This window comes from Triturus cristatus, chromosome 7, assembly GCF_964204655.1.
Source record: "Triturus cristatus chromosome 7, aTriCri1.1, whole genome shotgun sequence".
NCBI classification, from domain to species: Eukaryota; Metazoa; Chordata; class Amphibia; order Caudata; family Salamandridae; genus Triturus; species Triturus cristatus.
The window spans coordinates 1454547971-1454566881 of record NC_140590.1 but is presented as its reverse complement, the minus strand read 5'-3'; the positions used below and the strand labels follow the sequence as shown (position 1 = coordinate 1454566881).

General features: G+C 46.0%; 1 protein-coding gene across 1 annotated transcript in view; it reads right to left on the bottom strand.

Annotated features, from left to right (window-relative positions):
- Nucleotides 1-18911, bottom strand: part of LOC146812188 (bactericidal permeability-increasing protein-like) — a 445329-nt gene that overhangs the window by 381918 nt on the left and 44500 nt on the right. The window contains exon 4 of the mRNA XM_085619207.1: nucleotides 8627-8782. Coding sequence (XP_085475333.1) covers nucleotides 8627-8782 — 156 coding nt within the window. The remainder of the gene's footprint in view (nucleotides 1-8626; nucleotides 8783-18911) is intronic.

Sequence of the window (18911 nt, the reverse complement as noted above, 5' to 3'; positions counted from 1 at the left end):
GGGGCCAAGGCTGGTTCATATGGGGTTCTCTGAGGAAGGCCTATGTAGGAGGGGATGTGGTATGGTGGGTACTTTCCTGCATATCATCTGGGAATGTGGTGTCATTGCGGAATTCTGGAGGAGAGTCCATGCAGTGATGGGGGAGGTGACGGGCATTGCTATGCAGCCGGAAGCGCGGTGTTGTCTCCTGAATGTCTGGGGGCCCACTGATCACGATGCGGCACAGACCCAATGGGTGACTCTGGGTAACATGGTCGCTAAGAGAGATATCGCGCGATTGTGGGGCTCCGCGGGGCCCCCCACATTGACCGCGTGGAAAGAAAATATGGATTGGAGTATGCTCAGGGAGAAGACAGTATATTGCGCAAGAGGCCGCCCTCGGAAGTGGCACGCCATCTGGGGGCGGTGGAATCAATACAGGGGGGGAATATGTCTTGCCCCTGATTTGGATCCCCCCGAGGAACAGCTTTCTTCTTGACATTCTTTCCAGCTCAGTATATAAGATGTGATGCTTAATTGACTTCTTGGGCCTCTGCTGTCCCCCTTCTTCCTCTTATCACAGTACTGTGACTGTTAGATGATTGGGGTCCGGCCTCCCCTGGGGGGCTTTCACCATGGGCATTCAGTGTTTTCGCCTTGCTGGGGTTCGTTGTGTGTTTGTGTTTACTTAAAAATGGAATCTTTTCACTGCTCCTTTAATGCAATGTGGACGTTTCTTTGTCCTTCTCTAACGAAGCTGCCGAACCTCCGGGTTGTCGGCTAAATAGCTGTGTCCAGAATCTTGAAGAAATAAAGGTTTTTAAAAAAAAACAAAAAAGAAAAAAAAAAACAATGATATTCTGGGGGGAGGAGCCTAGCGCGCAACCAAGATGGCCGCGTAGGCACAGGGCTCCCGAGGGCCTCCGCAACCTCTCATGTCTATCCTGAATAAATCCTGATTCTATCGACGGGCTTCTACAGACGAACATCAGCGGAGGTGATCCCCGTTGTCCAAATTTAAATCGGACTTCAGGAACCGGGATAGCATTGGCTTCAAGTTGGCAGCCTACTCCTGGCCTTGCCCCGGATTCGAATTGGCGTGGTGCCCGGGCAGAAAGTGAACAACAACGGCATGCAGGACCTGGGCTGGTGTGTACCCCGCACTTTCACTTTCAGTTTCGGGTCTCCTCGCAGAAACTGGCTGAGAGACCCTGGCTTGTCAACGACACGTCGATAGTGGGAAGATTGGGAATCCTGACTGGATATTGGACACTAGCCTGGCCTACACTTCGTGATCGCCGAGGCTCATCAGATCGGCTCTCCAGAGATTACTAATCGTGTTGGTGGACGACAACCTTGGTGGCCCTCAGACAATGGCAGCTAGATCAGACGGAGATAAACAAAAATCCAAGACGACTAGGCGGGGAGGCTATACCCAAGCAAATAACATGGACCGCTATGCTCAGTCAAAATGATCCCCTAGTGGACTGCATAAGTCACCGGAGAGATCCAAGGAGGACCCGGGATCGTCCACAGAATTAACGTTGCAGGATGTCATGGGTGCTATCGACGAGATGAAAGCTGCGGTTAGTCAGCAATTCGACACCTTGGCCCATAAATTGGACACGGTTTGATCGACGTTAATCTAGTCAAAGCGGACCTTTCAAAAACGAATGAAAAGGTCAAATCCTTGGATCTGAAAACGTCGAGCCTGACAACAGACGTGTCCGACCTGCAAACCGAGGTCCGTAATCAGCGGACGTCCAATGATTTATTTGTCCGTCGGCTGGAGGACTTTGAAAGTAGGGCTCGGCGGAATAATGTGCGCATAATAGGGGTGCCAGAGAAATCGGAGGTTCCTGCGGCCGACCTCTTGGTGGAAGACCGCGTGATCAACTATCTTGCACCCAAAGGGCTGAGTAAATTTTTTGCGGTCGAGCGGACCCATAGAGTTCCAGGTGGTAAGCCGAAAGCGGGCGCTCCCCCACGGCCTATTATTGCCAGAATTTTCAATTTCAGGGACAGGGACGCTATCCTGCAGGCCTCGAGGGTGAGTGGGCCGACGAAGTTTGAGAACACTAATATAAGTTTCTACCCGGACGTCACACAATCGGTCCAAAAGCAGAGACAGGGATTCATGGTTGTTAAACGGCGCCTGAGGGACATGGAGCTGAAATATGCGATGCTCTTTCCGGCCAGGTTGCGTGTTGAGTTTGAGGATCGGTCACATTTCTTCGATCGGCCGGAGGTGGTTGGAGATTGGCTTGATACTTTGCCCCAGCAACGCAGTCGAGAGGAACGGACTGAGGAGAACGGAGGGGGCTTGACGGGGCAGAAGGTTCCCGGTGACTGAACATTGCGATGACACTTCAATACCTTGGTTCGATGTTTCTATTCAGTGCCTTATTCTAAATGCCCGGGGGTTGTGGGGTGCTTAGTGAGACTCTTTCCTCTTCTGGGGTTTCTTTTCGTAGATTAGTCAATGGTAGGGCGACAGGCACACTGCAAGTTGGGGGGGCTACATGGGCTCACGCAGAGGTGCAGGGAGGGGGGAGTTGTAACGGGAATGTTGGTGGGGGGGTTGGGGAATGTTTGAATGTTTTACAAGGCAACGTAATGCTATATGACTGGTGGTTGGGGTCGTGTTCTCTGGGGGGAGGGGGTTGTGCGCGAGGCTGGGATGGGGGGTAGGGGATTGAGAGTACTCTCATGGAATGTGAATGGATTTGGGGACAGGATTAAACGTGGGGTAGTGCTGCAGTTTTTGAAACGGCTCTCGCCAGACATTGTCTTTCTGCAGGAAACGCATCTAATTGGGAATTCTTGCCATGCTATGAATAGGCGGGGATATCGTCTCGCTGTTCAATCCGGTTTCACTTCTGGCTCGAGGAGGGTGGGCATCTTGGTTAGAGCCTCTCTCCCGCTGGAGGTGGACGATATAATCCATGATGACAGAGGGCGGTATGCAGCACTCGTAGGACGGTGGGAGGGCAGAACTGTCTCGCTGGTTTCTGTGTGTGTCCCACCAGGATTGCAGACTGTAACATTTGCTGATTTAGGGCGCATGGTCCTGGGACTCCGGGGGGGGGTTCTGGTGATGGGGGGTGATTTTAATTCTGTCGTATCCGGTAGAGCGGATCGTCACCCTCCCAGGGATCTCCCTGGGGTGCAGACCTGGCTGAGTGGGTTTATAGATACCCTCGGACTTATAGACTGCTGGAGACTACTGCACCCGGGACAGGCGGAATACACTTTCCACTCAGGGGCTCATGGAAGCCTATCGAGACTTGACTATGTCCTTATGCCGGCGGCCCAAGCTGTGATGGTTAGGGAAGTAAGACATCTGGCCCGGGGTATTTCTGACCACTCCCCACTACTGTTGCATATGGAGGTCGCCCCCGGGGCTGAGGGGAGGGTAGCGCCGATTAACCCTTGGTACCTGCGTAATCCTAAAATCCGGGCGGAACTGGTTAAGTCTCTCGAACGCTATTTTAATGAAAATGTGGGGTCAATATCATCTGCTGTCTCGTTGTGGGAAGCCTTCAAAACGGTGATCCGTGGGCAAGCCCTTTCCCTAATTTCCCACACCAAGAAAAGCAAGATTGAGGAGGTGGTTCGCCTTGAGAATGAAATAGCTGAGTTGGAAGGGGACCTGGCGCGGGGTGTTACGAATGATAAGTTGCACGTTCTCAGTCTCAAGCAGCTTGACTATAGAGCGTTGGTTACTGATGCTGCCAAGGTGATGAGTAGAGAGCAGCAAGGGCGCTTATACGATGTGGGGGATAAGGCTGGAAAGTTGATTGCATGGTTGGACAAGAAAGAGAGAGCGAGTCGAGTGGTGCCGGTCATTGAGAGAGCGGATGGTGCGCGTGTGACTGACCCTGTGGAAATTGTTGAATGTTTCGCGGATTATTTCCGCGAAGTATATTCTCCAGTCTCGGATCGCTCTGAGGATGACTCTCAACTACTGCTGAGAGATACTGCGTTGCCGTCTTTGTCAGAGGAGGATAGGATACTGCTGGACGCGACGTTGTCGCCTGATGAGTTTGCTTTGGCCATTCGCTCGGTCGCTTCCGGCAAGGCCATGGATCCTAATGGCCTTCCCATCGAACTGTATAAACTGCGTCCGGACAAGATGGCGCCTCATCTACGTGCAATGTTCCTTGAAGCACGAGAAGTGGGCTCCCTCCCGTATGATCAGCGACTTGCCACAATAGTCGTGATTCACAAGGAGGGGAAGTCGCGGGATCGATGTGTCTCTTATCGACCAATCTCACTGTTGAATGCGGAGCCCAAAATTCTAGCTAAGGTTTTAGCTAATCGTCTGATTAGGGTCGTTGGCGACTTGATCCATCCGGATCAGTCTGGTTTCATACCTCACCGTAACACGGCTCTGAACCTGAGGCGTCTCCATGGAGTGCTCGCCAGAGCGGCGCACATACGTGAGCCGGCCATTTTGGCATCTCTGGATGCGACAATGGCTTTTGACACTCTAGAATGGCCGTATCTTTGGGCGGCATTCGCGAAATTTGGTTTTGGCCCTGGGTTTATCGGTTGGGTGAAGTTGTTGTATGATGAACCATTGGCTCAGGTTGTAGTGAATGGCAGAGTGTCGACACCCTTTGTGTTGGGAAGAGGCACGCGGCAGGGTTGTCCGTTGTCGCCTCTTCTCTTCGCACTCGCCTTGGAGCCTCTGGCTGCCTGGCACCGATGGGAACCCTCCTTGCGGGGCATTCAGTGGACGCCTGAATTTGAGGACCGCATCTCTCTTTACGCGAACGACATTCTCCTGTACCTCACATCTCCCCGGCAGTCTTTACTTGTATTAGTCGATGTTCTAAACTCATTTGGTCGTAACTCCGGCTTGGTCATTAACTGGACTAAGTCATGCATCTACATTCTCTCGGGTGATGCTCCTCTCCTCCCGCGTGGCTGCCCTAACCAGATTTCGCAATCGGGGTTTAAATATTTGGGAGTCTTCATAACATTAGACCCTGTGGCCCGTTATGAGCGGAACTTGCTTCCCTCACTTCAGCGACTAAAGGCCGACGTTTTGGGTTGGCGACGGCTTCCGCTTTCACCGCTCGGACATGCGGCGTTGTTTACAATGATGTCACTACCACGATTCCTGTACGCACTACAAAACACGCTTGACGTTATACCGTCCCGCTATTTCCGTGAGGTGGAGAGTTTGCAGCGGCAACTGTTCTGGGACGGGCGATCGCGAATCGCTCTCACAAAATTGACACTCCCTTGGTATGATGGGGGTATTGCACTCCCCGATATCAAGCGATATTATTGGGCGTCCCAACTGGCGGCGGTGAATCACGGGATGTACGGACCGGCCCTGAACCCGGCGTTTGCAATGGATAAAATGTTATTGCCTGGTGGGGATTACAATAGGGCACTATATTCGAAGTCTCCTGGTGTGCAGTTGACAGGCCCAACAAAGATAGCAGTACGTGTGTGGCATGCTGCCAATGCTGCGATGGGATGGAAGGACCGCCTGACTCGAGCGACCCCGCTGTATGCTTCAGAAAGGCTGGGCTGTTTGTGGAAAACAAAAGGATTTGAGAAATGGGATATGATTGGCATATGTAAGGTGAGTAATTTTTGGGTGAAAGGGAAGTTTAAAACGTTTGACATGCTGAAAGTGGAATATAAGCTGAACGATAGGGAGTACTTCCGGTATGCTCAGGTCCGCCATGCGTTGTGTTCGGTTTTTTCTGATGCTACTGCTATCCCGGAATATTCCCCATTGGAGGACAGAGTGCTAGATGGCTACGTGCCTGACAGCACAATCTCCTTGATTTATAAAAAGCTTATAAACGACCGGGCGGACCTGTTGACCCACCTGCGGGAGGTCTGGGTAGCTGACGGTTTGGTATTAGACGATGAGGACTGGGTATCGGCGGTGGCCTCCCCGAGGGAGGTGGCAATTCCGGCTCGCCTACGGCTCGTACAATTGAAGATACTCCATAGAGTGTATATCACTGGACCCCGCCTGATGCGCATGGGTCTTTCTGTGGATGGTCTGTGTAAGCGTGGCTGTGGTTTGCTGGGTACTTTCCTTCACGTCATATGGGAATGTCCTGAGGTGGCTCGCTTTTGGAATCGGGTGCATGCGGTAATGGAAGAGGTCACACACGTCGCTCTGTTACTAGAAGCTAGAAGGTGTCTGCTGAACGTGTGGGAGCCAAATGATTATGATGCGGCGCAGACGTAGTGGGCGACTCTGGGGAATATGGTGGCTAAACGCGACATCGCACAGTTATGGGGTTCTCAGAGGTCACCCACGATCTCGGTATGGAAGGAGAATATGGACTGGTGCATGTTTAGAGAAAAGACGGTGTATGTGGCGAGAGGCAAGCCCAGGAAATGGTCTAAGGTGTGGGGTCCGTGGAATTCTTATCGCGGAGACATCTGCGCCCCTCCTCTTGCGATAGTATTGGATGTTCCTTTGTCCCCCTAGCTGAACATTCCTAATTTGCTATGTCATGAGTATGTTACAGTTTGACTTTTTCTCCACTCCCGGGCCCCCCCCCCCTCCTCTGTTGCAGATCATTCATGATTACTATATGAGGGGGACTTTCCTACCCCGGGGAGCACGTCCTGATACTTATAATTCTTATTGCCTTGTTCGTGTGAAATGTTTATAAGTTTTAAATTAAAAGTTGAAACTGTTTTTATACTGGTATTCGGATACAACTGCTGCCTTCACTTAGAGTGCGGACGGACTAACGGGATCCTTTGATTGACATGTCTGTATAACGATGAACTAACTCTTCTCGTACTACTTAGCGGCCGGCCCAAGTGGTTGTAAGCCCATGTCTGTAACTCTTTGAAGTCAAATAAAGGTTTCTTTTTTAAAAAAAACAACAAAAAAAACAATGATATTCTGACATACAACTATCTCTATCCTCTCCTTCAGAAGTGAAGAAACAACATTCATTGACAACTTCCACATTTTGGATGTAATGCATTCAGTGATCTCAATTTGAACGTGTAAGTAGAACCACAAAGGAATAGTATTAGATGAATAGAGGAATGTTCTATTAAATATTCAAATGCTAGAGAGGAATGTAACAACATTTCCAGTAAATCCCTGAGATGTGAGTGCATATGGAATAATTTACGTTAAATCTTCTTACAAAAACAAGTGTGAAGGAAAAGCTTGGAAGCATCCATGAATACACCATGGTTTGAGGAATATGTCTGGAATCACCTACTCTTACACATTTAATCAATTTATGTTCCACTATTCAAGGTTTGTTGACGTATTTCATTGATACTGCACATTCTCTCTCCCCCTTTTTGTTCAAAGTCCATTACTTATTTCAAATCCTCCTTTGCTTGTCTAGTACATCAATTATCAATATCTCAATTTATGACAGCTATATTGTTGACATAGGTAACATTGTACAATTTCTAGCTAGAAATGTATATTAGGTGTCCTTGCTAATGTTACTGAATTCATGGTTACCTTTGTTTCTGTGCCAATTGTAGTTACTGCTACCAAAAAATAATACATTTAAAAAGATGAATGTTTACACATTTGAGTTCAAGACATTCCAATGTATCGATCCAATACAGTAATGTATAAAACACAGGGTCCGATTCACAGAACTAACTTAAGACAAAATCCTAAACTTACTACCATTTTGGTATTCACAGAAGACACTCATTTTGGTATTCACAGAAGGCACTTAATCATTTTGGTATTCACAGAAGTTAGGAGTCCTAACTTTAGGACTCCTAAATGCCTTCTGTGGATACCGAAAGTCTTAAAGTTAGGATTCTTCTCAGTTTAGGAGTAGTAAAGTTAGGACTCCTAACTTTAGGACCCCTAAATGCCTTCTGTGAATACCGAAAGTCTTAAAGTTAGGATTTTTCTCAGTTTAGGAGTAGTAAAGTTAACTTTACTACTCCTAAACTGAGAAAAATCCTAACTTTAAGACTTTCGGTATTCACAGAAGGCATTTAGGGGTCCTAAAGTTAGGAGTCCTAACTTTACTACTCCTATTCCTAAACTGAGAAGAATCCTAACTTTAAGACTTTCGGTATTCACAGTAGGCATTTAGGAGTCCTAAAGTTAGGACTCCTAACTTCTGTGAATACCGAAATGAGTAAGTGCCTTTTGTGAATACCAAAATGAGTAAGTGCCTTCTGTGAATACCAAAATAGTAGTAAGTTTAGGATTTTGTCTTAAGGTAGTTCTGTGAATCGGGCCCACAGATTTTTACCTATTAGATTTGTGAATGCAATGCTTGCTAATTATTCTGGTTTAAAGAAAACCAGGCCATGTGAAAGGAGATCCTGTTGCAACATCAGGAATCAAAACAATTTTGGGATAAACTGGGAATTTGGGATGAGTGAGTAAAAATCACAGTGACTCATGATGATCTGTCAGAACCTAGACTCATTAAAGTCTAACATTTCAATACAATACAATACAATACATTAGGCTATGGAGGACACTGGTTGACTGTATCCAGTCATGGAGAACACTATCTTGAGGAGTAATACATTAAACTGAATCTTGACCGGAGTACACTTGATATTGTAAGGTCACATACATCTTAACATTTTGCCATGATTTAGTACAAGCTGAATATTTTCTTCAGTGACATCTGGCACAGTTACGTACCTCAGCTTTCCCGAAATGTGGACCCGGACGGTGGAGATGTGACTGCTACAACCAGATGTGGAGATAGTGGGCCTCCCAGAGCCATCACTTCCCAAGGCCAAGTCTACTGTGATGGAGAGGCCCTCGACCTTGAGGTCGAAAGATCCATGTTCTTTTCTAATACAGGAAGACAAAAAGGCAATCCTTAAATCCTTAAATAAACTAGTAAACTGTCCAGTGATAGTTGATGATTGAACTTCGAGGCATACTCCAACAAACAATGCCAGCATGTGATGAGTGGTGGAACACATTTTCATCTATACTATAGCCTTATTGCCCGCCGTAGCGGGCTATACCAGCTATTAAAGGCCCGCTCCCGTGTTAAAGGCCCGAGCTGAAGGTGACGGACTTTAACAAGGGACCGGGATTTTAATAGCTGGTATAGCCCTGCTATGAAGGGCTATAAGGCTATTAGAACACTCTGCCACTAGAGGGCAGAATGTTCTAACAAATAAAACAAAGGCCACTCGAAGCTCGAGGGGATTTAAATCCCCTCGAGCTCCGAGAGGCCTTTGTAAAACATTGGAATGTTGCTCTGCTGGCCTTTACCGGCCCATAGAAGCATGGAGCACTCCATAGGCTACAATGGAGCTCCCAACATTCCAATGTTCTAATATAGCCACTGGCTATTAAGGGCCCGCTGCATCATTAAAGGTCCACGCCGAAGGCGTGGGATTTTATCAGGGCAGCGGGACTTTAATAGCTGGTATAACCCAGCTACGACAGGCTATAAGGCTATTAGAACATTCTGCCACTAGAGGGGGGAATGTTCTAACAAATAAAAGAAAAGCTTCAGGGAGCGCGAGGGGATTGAAATGCCCTCAGGCTCCCTGAAGCCTTTGTTCACAACCAGAGCTGTGAACAAAGAAGCATTGGAATGTTGGAGCTCCGGGCTTATACCAGCCATTATAAGCCCGGAGCACTCCATTGTTTTCAATGGTGCTTCCAACATTCCAATGTTCTAATAAATCATATTACCCTGCCAATTTAAAATCTTTATTGCAAGCCTTTTTCAGCATGATTGGTGTGCATCAGTACCTGGATTTACTTGAGGTGTCCAATCATGTTTTGGTGCCCTTGTGTGCTTTGAAGCAGCAGGAACCTTGCTATCATTTGAAGGCGATATTTTAAAATTTTTATGCTTGTTTTACAAATCGGTGTAATGACTTTCAAAAAGACCAAAAAACCTCATTGTTTAAGCTATGGTTATTTCATACCTCCTGCTTCTTTAAATTTTTCTTTTGCTGCAAATTGTGCAGTTATTCACCTGGGAGCCCTTTGTCTTGTTAAATACGTCATATAGGGCCTTATTATGAGTGGGCCGGGAAACAAGGCACTATTCATTGCATCTCATAAATAATGATACCCAGGGTATGTTATTTATCTGGTGTGCTACATAGTGCCTATTATGGGTTTTCAGGGAACAACATGTGCATTTTGGTGTTTAACGCACCAAAATCTGCATGGTACAGTAAATACCCTACACATTGCTCTGGCTGAATTTTGGCAGGTTTGACAAAGTATTTCACTCATCCAATAGTTATTGGATGCGATAAATGCCTTCCAACTCATAATTCCAACCTGTACTCAAACAGGGGTTTACATATAGGTCGGATTACACCGACTCACCCGTAATCAGGCCCATGGATTCTTTGACTATCAAACATGTTTTGTATTTTTTTTTATAACATCTCCGAACTCAACAGGAGGCAGAAATACTTAACTGTACAAATGCAAGAAATGAAGAAAAGCCTTTAATGAAATTGCTAAAAGAAAATAAGGGTGCGTATGCAGCCCGTGGACTGCTGAATACAACCTATGACAAAAGATCAGTCACAAGACAACAAATAGCAAACCACCAGCTGGTAAAGCTCAGTCATTCATTAGAGCTATATGGAGAATAGTGAGTGGAACTGTACTAAAGGTAGTCTGTGTGTCAAAATGTTTTTTCCAAAAGGCAAAGGGCCTTGCGCAATTCATATCAAATTGCACATAGGAGTGGCGGGAATAAAACCAAGCACCATTCTCATATTTTTGATTCATATGGCAATGTATCAATTCTTGTCACAAGCAATTAAACAGATAACAACATCTGACTTAGGGTGCTATTCCATTCAATGGAAGCTGCCCAATGGGATGGCTTCCAATTGTGAATGTTTGCAGGTGGCCTTGAGAAGAATTGGCAGGAGGAATGACAGAGAGAGGTTACTCGGCAGGCAGTGCACCAGACCTCTCCTGACATGGCGGCTTAGTGTCTAAGTCCCGGGCACTGAAGGGAGCGGGTGAGTCGGTGCTGTGCCTTTGCGCCGAGGACCGAGCTGAGAGTCCAGACAGGCAGCAGTGGAGGAACTGCTCAAACGAGCCTCGGGATCAAGGCAGGAGAACAGCGGGCTTCTGATGTGGGTCCACTGTCGCATTACACGGGCGGAACTGTCTCATTGTGAGCCAAGTTAACGGCTCAATTGAAGGAAGGGGCACTACAAAAACATGGGGCATGCCCTGGAATCCCTGGTAGGTGGTAGAGACGGTGGAGCAGCTACAGGTGGGGAAGCGAGGGATAGCCCACTGCCATGTGCAGAGCGAGCACTCATCATTAAGGATGTCAAGTTTGGGCTGTACCCTAGGCCTCATGGTCTTTTGGACTCTGGACGCTTTGAAGTGTTCCTATGCTTAACCGCTCGTGCACTCAGACTATAGCAGTATGCTGTGGGACAGACTTTCCCCCCATAGAGATCCAATCAAGGTTTCCCCTCTCAAGTGAGGAGCTAGTTCGACAGTAAAGACTCCAAGACTCCTGGTGTGCTTGTGATTAAATTGTTTAAATGCTAAAGGCTCTGGCTCTACACTTTGCTGTGCTCTTGCGCCTGCCAAAACCCCCACAACAGCAAGAAAAGGAGACTTGGGGGATAAAGGAAATGTCTATGACTCTGACGGTCTTTTGGAAGATTCATGCCGGCTAGCCTGGGTGTGACTGTTATAATATGTTTACAGTTATGATGTGATTCGAGACTACCTTTGCTACCATGAACTTTCTATGTAAACGTCTTATTAGGAGCAGCAAAGGCAATCTCCAATATAAACAGGTTGCAGCAGCTCTTGGGAGGGGGCACTGAGAAGAAGAGGAAGATGTCTGAGATTGTCTCCTTCACACTTCACACTTCAGGAAGCAACTCCAGACTGATTGTTGTCAAAGCTGTCCAGAGAGCAGTCTGAGTGGGCTTAGCCATTTGAGGGGACTGAGCTGAAGGCATGTTAAAAAGGAAGCCCTCTGTGAAGAAAGGGAAACCTTCCTAAGTAAATGCTCTCTCGAACCTATTCATGTGGGCAGGAAAGTTAGGCTCTCTTTCCCTAATGAATTCCACAATGAACCATGGTAATGCCTAAATGGATCCAGAAGAGTATTAGGAGCAGAGAACATAGGAGTTCCTGCCCTGCCACAATCTTGACAGTAAAACAAAAAAATACAGGGGAGTCAAGGGTCTTGGAAGATGGAAAATCTGATTCGGAAACGGGTTCAGAGAGAAGCTTAAAATGGCCAGGATAAGGGCCATTCACTGTTAATGTTAATGTTATCAGGATTTGTAAAGCGCACTGTGACCCTACGGGTATCCTGGAACTGAGATACCTATGCCCTGCTGAGCATAGGTGTTATAAAGAGGCAGTTTTCCAACGGAGAAGAGGACTAAAATTATGCTCTGGGATAGAGCCAGGTCTTTATTTTCTTCCTAAACTGCAGCAGGTCTTCCATCTGTCTGAGGTCCGTTGGAAGTTTATTCCAGAGCTGCGCCGCTGCAATGCTAAAGGCTCTTCCTCCCGATTTTGTTTTTCTAAACCTGGGCACTCTCACCAATTTAGCTGAGGAAGAGCGAAGACTATGGATGGGAATATGCCATTCAAATTTATTTTCCAACAGTTTAGGCCCAAGACCATGCAGAGCTTTAAAAACAATACAGAGCGACTTAATTTGTATCCTCTGTAACACTGGAAGTCAATGGAGCTCCCTAAGGGCCTGCAAGGCTGATGAGCGTCGAGGTCTCATTATGGCTAGCTTGGCCCCCATTGTCTGGATTCTCTGGAGTCTCCCAATCAGATACATTGGGGACTCCAGCAGCAAAGCATTGCAATAATCCAGTCGGCTCAAGATGACACTCCTTACTATCGGCGCTCTGGCCTGTATTGGTAACATCGGAAGAATATTCCGAAGCACTCTAATGAGGGAGAAGCTACTCCTGACTGTTTTGTTTACTTGAGACGCCAGACTCAACTTGTCATTAAAATTAACTCCCAGGTTACGCACCGTCTCAGAGGGTATCAGTGGTGTGACCTAAGGAATAGGCCAAAACCCAGTTGGGAGTAAAAGTCGAACTTTTCCGACTGCACAACATAAAATCTCCGTCTTGTCGCCATTAAATAGCAAATAATTATTTTTTAACCATTGTACAGTATCTTGCATACAAGCATGGAATTTTTCCAGGGATATGGATTGATTTCGCTCCAGTGACAGGATAAGTTGTGTATCCTCTGCATAATTTACAAGATCTACGTTTTGTGACTTAATAACAGCAACCAAAGGGCTCATATAAACATTAAACAATATCGGACTGATAGCGGATCCCTGAGAGACGCCATGCTTGATGTTAGTAAACTCTGATTGATAGGGGGGAAGAGCTACCGCCTGTCGTCTATTGTCCAGATATGATTGAAACCACTTCAATGCCATGCCCCCCACCCCAACTCCTTCCAGCGTCGCCAGAAGGACCTCGTGGTTGACCGTATCATATGCGGCAGACAGGTCCAGCAAAATCAATATAGCTGATTGTCCCCTGTCTGCTCGCATTCGAAGATCATCCAGAATGGTCACCAGAGCAGTCTCTGTCCCATGTCCTGGTCGGAAACCAAATTGCACATCCTCTAGCTTATTATTGACCTCTAAGAACTGGGAAAGTGTCTTGCTAACCAGACGCTCTGTAATCTTCACCGGATAAGGTAGAAGAGAGATTGGTCTGTAGCTTTTTGGACATGCTGGATCAGGCGTAGATTTTTTCAAAAGTGGTGTGATTATTGCTTTTTTCTAGCAAATTGGTACCAGCCCCCTTCTCAAAGATTGATTACAAATCAATCGCAGTACGGGGAAGAGCTCTGAACCTAGTTCTTTCCATATTTTATGCGGTAGTGGATCGATAGGAGAACCTGAGGAGACACCTAGTGCTACTTTCTTAAAAGCCTCCTCAGAAGGTATCTCAAAGTGATCTAGAAGGCCCACATTGGCCTCATCTACCCACCTCTCCTTCTGATTTGGTGGTGACCTCCTGGCCACATCACTATGATCTTCTGCATTAACTGTGTGGCCCACTTTCAGCCCATCAATGATTTTGCTAATCTTATCCACATAAAAAGTTGCTAGGCTTTCACAAAGATCTTGTGTGGGAAGAATCTTGTTTTTTGTACAGTCTGGATTAGCAATATAATTCACGATTTTGAGAATACTTCTAGTACTATTAGGTGCCTTCAGAATAATATCCGCAAAGTATTCCGCTTTTGCAGTGAACATTTCTTTCCTATAGTTGGCTATTGTCACCTTCCAGACGGTTTTATCCTCTTCTGCATATACCTTTCTCCACTTCCATTCTGCCAGCTTACAGTCCTTTTTCAAATTTCTCAATTTTTCATTATACCATGGGGCTGACGGTCTGCCTGATTTTTAAAAAATGTTAAGGCGGCTATCTGATCAAGCCTTTTGCTTATCTGTTCACAAAATGCCACATAATTCTCTTCTACCTGTTAATCAGCATCAAAAAACCTGTTGGTGAGGAATACAGTAATGTCTTTTTTAGGAAAGTCCATTCTAGTCCCTACCTTGAAAGTTCTTCACCACACCGGTATTTAAGATGTTCGTCCTGCTATTATATACCCGGAATTTGATCAAATAATGATCAGAGCAGCCCACAGGCAGGATGGTTTCCACTCCTATTGCATTTGTTTCTGAGAAAATTAGCTCCAAAATGTGCCCTTCCTTATGTGTTAGCTCTGTGACACATTGTTGTAGATTCAAGTTCTCACAGGATTGGAGGAGATTTTTATAACCTGAGTTCAGGCTCCCATTGGACCATAGGTTAAAATCCCCCAAAATAAGCAATCTAGTATGGGTAAGCGCCATATTACTGAAAACATCGGTTAAACGCTGCTGTTGTTGAGGACTGGCTGCCCCAGGAGGCCTATAGCAAACTATACCTTTGTGGTCTTTTAGCGCAAAACCTAGAAGTTCAATACCTTCCATCTCATCAATGTCCATTGAGGTGATATCCCATTTTTCTTTAAAGATAATCCCAACCCCTTCTCCTCGGCCACTGAATCGTGGTTTATGAAAAGCTTTATAGCCCGGAGGACAGGTCAACCCCAGCTCCAGATCTGAACCAGGGTGCATCCATGTCTCTGTCATGAACAATGCATCCAGAGCATGTGTTTCCAGCAACATTTGGATCTCCAAATAATGCTTTGGCAATGACCTGACATTAAGCAGGCTACATCTAAGGGTATCCCCTCTTGCAAAGTCTGATTCCACTCCCGCAGTCTCAGCTGGTTTGTACTCGCCGGCCCACCTCCCAACTCACCGATAGCCCGCAGTTGTTTACTTGTGTAGTGGTATCCCACATTCCCCGCAATATTCCTTCGCAAACCAGCAGCATGGCTGGCGCTGTGTGCGGTCGGTGCGCGGACAGGCGCAGACGGGCTTGCCTTTGGCGCGCCGGTGGCGCGGTCGCGCCTGCGTGACTTTTATGGGCAGGATGGGAAAAAAAGCTAGAGAACTGACCCCAAAGTACAGTGGGCCTGCTCTAACAGACTGACACAGCAGGATCGGGAGCAGAAGGCAGTAAGGACTAATAACAATTTAATTTTTAAGAACAGTAATAAAAATAATGTTAAAATTGTTAGAAAGTGCAAACAAGTAATTAGCAGCAATAGAAAACACCTCGCACTCGCGAACAACAAGCACCACTTATCACACGCTGAGCGGTCGCATCAGCGTGACTTTTATGGGCAGGATAGAAAAAAAAAGCTACAGAGCTGACCCCATAGTACAGCGGGCCCACTCTAACAGATGGACATCGCAGGATTGGGAGCAGAAGGCAGTAAGGACTAATAACAATTTAATTTTTAAGAACAGTAATAAAAATAATGTTAAAATAGTTACAAAGTGCAAACAAGTAATTAGCAGCAATAGAAAACACCTCGCACTCGCGAACAACAAGCACCACGTATCACACGCTGTGCAGCCACACCATCGTGAATTTTATGGGCAGGATAGAAAAAAAAAGCTAGAGAGCTGACCCCAAAGTACAGCGGGCCCACTCTAATAGACGGACACCGCAGGATCGGGAGCAGAAGGCAGTAAGGACTAAGAACAATCTAATTTTTAAGAACAGTAATAAAAATAATGTTAAAATAGTTACAAAGTGCAAACAAGTAATTAGTAGCAATAGAAAACACCTCACACTTGCGGACAACAAGCACCACGTATCACACGCTGTGCAGCCACACCATCGTGAATTTTAAGGGCAGGAAAGATAAAAAAAGCTAGAGAGCTGACCCCAAAGTACAGTGGGCCTGCTCTAACAGACTGACACAGCAGGATCGGGAGCAGAAGGCAGTAAGGACTAATAACAATTTAATTTTTAAGAACAGTAATAAAAATAATGTTAAAATTGTTAGAAAGTGCAAACAAGTAATTAGCAGCAATAGAAAACACCTCGCACTCGCGAACAACAAGCACCACTTATCACACGCTGCGCGGTCGCATCAGCGTGACTTTTATGGGCAGGATAGAAAAAAAAAGCTACAGAGCTGACCCCATAGTACAGCGGGCCCACTCTAACAGATGGACATCGCAGGATTGGGAGCAGAAGGCAGTAAGGACTAATAACAATTTAATTTTTAAGAACAGTAATAAAAATAATGTTAAAATAGTTACAAAGTGCAAACAAGTAATTAGCAGCAATAGAAAACACCTCGCACTCGCGAACAACAAGCACCACGTATCACACGCTGTGCAGCCACACCATCGTGAATTTTATGGGCAGGATAGAAAAAAAAAGCTAGAGAGCTGACCCCAAAGTACAGCGGGCCCACTCTAATAGACGGACACCGCAGGATCGGGAGCAGAAGGCAGTAAGGACTAAGAACAATCTAATTTTTAAGAACAGTAATAAAAATAATGTTAAAATAGTTACAAAGTGCAAACAAGTAATTAGTAGCAATAGAAAACACCTCACACTTGCGGACAACAAGCACCACGTATCACACGCTGAGCTGACCCCAAAGTACAGTTCGCCCGCTCTAAAAGACGGACACCACGGGATCAGAAGAAGAAGGCAGTAAGGACTAATAACATTTTAATTTTTAGGAAACAGTAATACAAATAATGTTAAAATAGTTACAAAGTGCAAACAAGTAATTAGCAGCAATAGAAAACACCTCGCGAACAACAAGCACCACGTATCACTAAGAGAAGAGTCCCCATATGTGTCTCTTGGAGACGCCCATCCCCTCCCTTTTCTGAGGCCGGCTCTAGTCAGGACGGTAACTCTAGCGGAAGACAATGTCCAATGCCTCTTAAATTGGATTATTTGGGGGAACAATCTCTAAAGGTGGCATATACGAAGAAGGGTGTTTCTGTCTCTGCCCTGGGTGAGAAAACACAGGCAAACACAAGAGAGGGAAAATGAGTATTCTCACCACCTTCCATCCCTGCGTCAATTTAATGAACATTCCAATCCTGGATGGAAAGGCGTTAACTGGCCTGGGAATCTTACTGACATTTTCTCAATTTCCTTGGAGACTATTGAAGAGTAATCAAGGTTTCGGCGGTGAACTCCATAGTACCTGGTTTAGTTACTGTACTAAATCCCAGTGTTCGCCTGGGGCAAGTCAGGGCATAAGATTATCTCCATGTTTTAGCTCCTCTCAAAGGAAGTCCAGGAAAAGCAGCACAAATAGCCATGGTAAATAAATTGGAAGACATTTTAGAGGCAATAGAATTTGGAATAATGGATCTGAACGCCCGCCAGACAGAGGTGGAGCAGAGAGTATCTAACCTGGGGGATACACTTACTAATCATACTCATATGGCTCAGCATGTACAGCATTAGATCAGAAATATGAGTGGGAAGATTGAGGATTTGGAGAATCGGTCCTGCAAGTTTAACCTACTTCTGGTCAGAGTGAAGCAAGGATGGGAAAAGGATTTGGAAATGACAGAGGCAGTTTCTAAGCTGATTTCTTCACATGTTTCAAAACAGCCTCTATCAGATTTTTCTGTAGCCAGAGCCCATAGAGTGCCTAAAACGGTAGTAAACCTCACTCAATATTGGTGCAGGACTTCTGTATTCAGGAAAGAGTCCTAAGAAAAGCTATCCAGTCAAAACCTATAAGTGTAGAGAAGGACTTTGCTTTCCAAATTTTCCTGGAAATGTCTTTTGAAACCTCTTGCCAAAGGTGGTAGTTCACACAGATGATTAATGCTTTTAAAGCCAGAGTGGCACAAGCTCAAGTAATCCAACCATCCAAGCTGAAAGTTTATGGGCAGGTAGGTTTCAGATTTTGTCAGAAGTGCAAGAGGCAAGAAAGTTTCTATCTTCCTGGGAAATGAGGGGGTCCTTAATAGCTTAATTTAGCCACCCTTGGTGCCCTAACAGGACACCAATTCGATGGAGGGAAAGGGAGGACTTAGCTTTCGGGTTAGGTGTCCCATGGGGTTTGGATGGGTTTGGTGAGCTGGGAGGTGGTGTGGTGGGTGTGCTGAGGGTGGAAGGGAGAGGGTTGAGGGTAAATTAGGGCAATGGAAGGAAACTAAGGGGGGTTGTGATCAAAGTGATGAGAAAAATTACACATATGAGATACTAGTTGAGCTAGGGGTAGAGACCCCCGCCAAGATGGGGCAAGTAGTTAAACTATGGTGGTATATTAGGGAGCTTTCGGATGGCAGATTTGACAGTGATTGGCCTCAATGCCAATGGGCTTCATAACACTGTGAACAGGGAAGTTACTTTTGCTTGGTGTATGCAATTTAAGCTCAACATAATCTTATTGCAGGAGACACATTCGATAAAAGGCAGCAAGATTAAGTCTCTTAGATACTGGGACTGTGGATGTTGATTCCACCCAAAGGGGACTAGCAATTTAGGTAAAAAAAGAGCTGCAAGTGAGCTACCAACCCCTTATCACAGATGGTGAGTAATACAGGGAAATA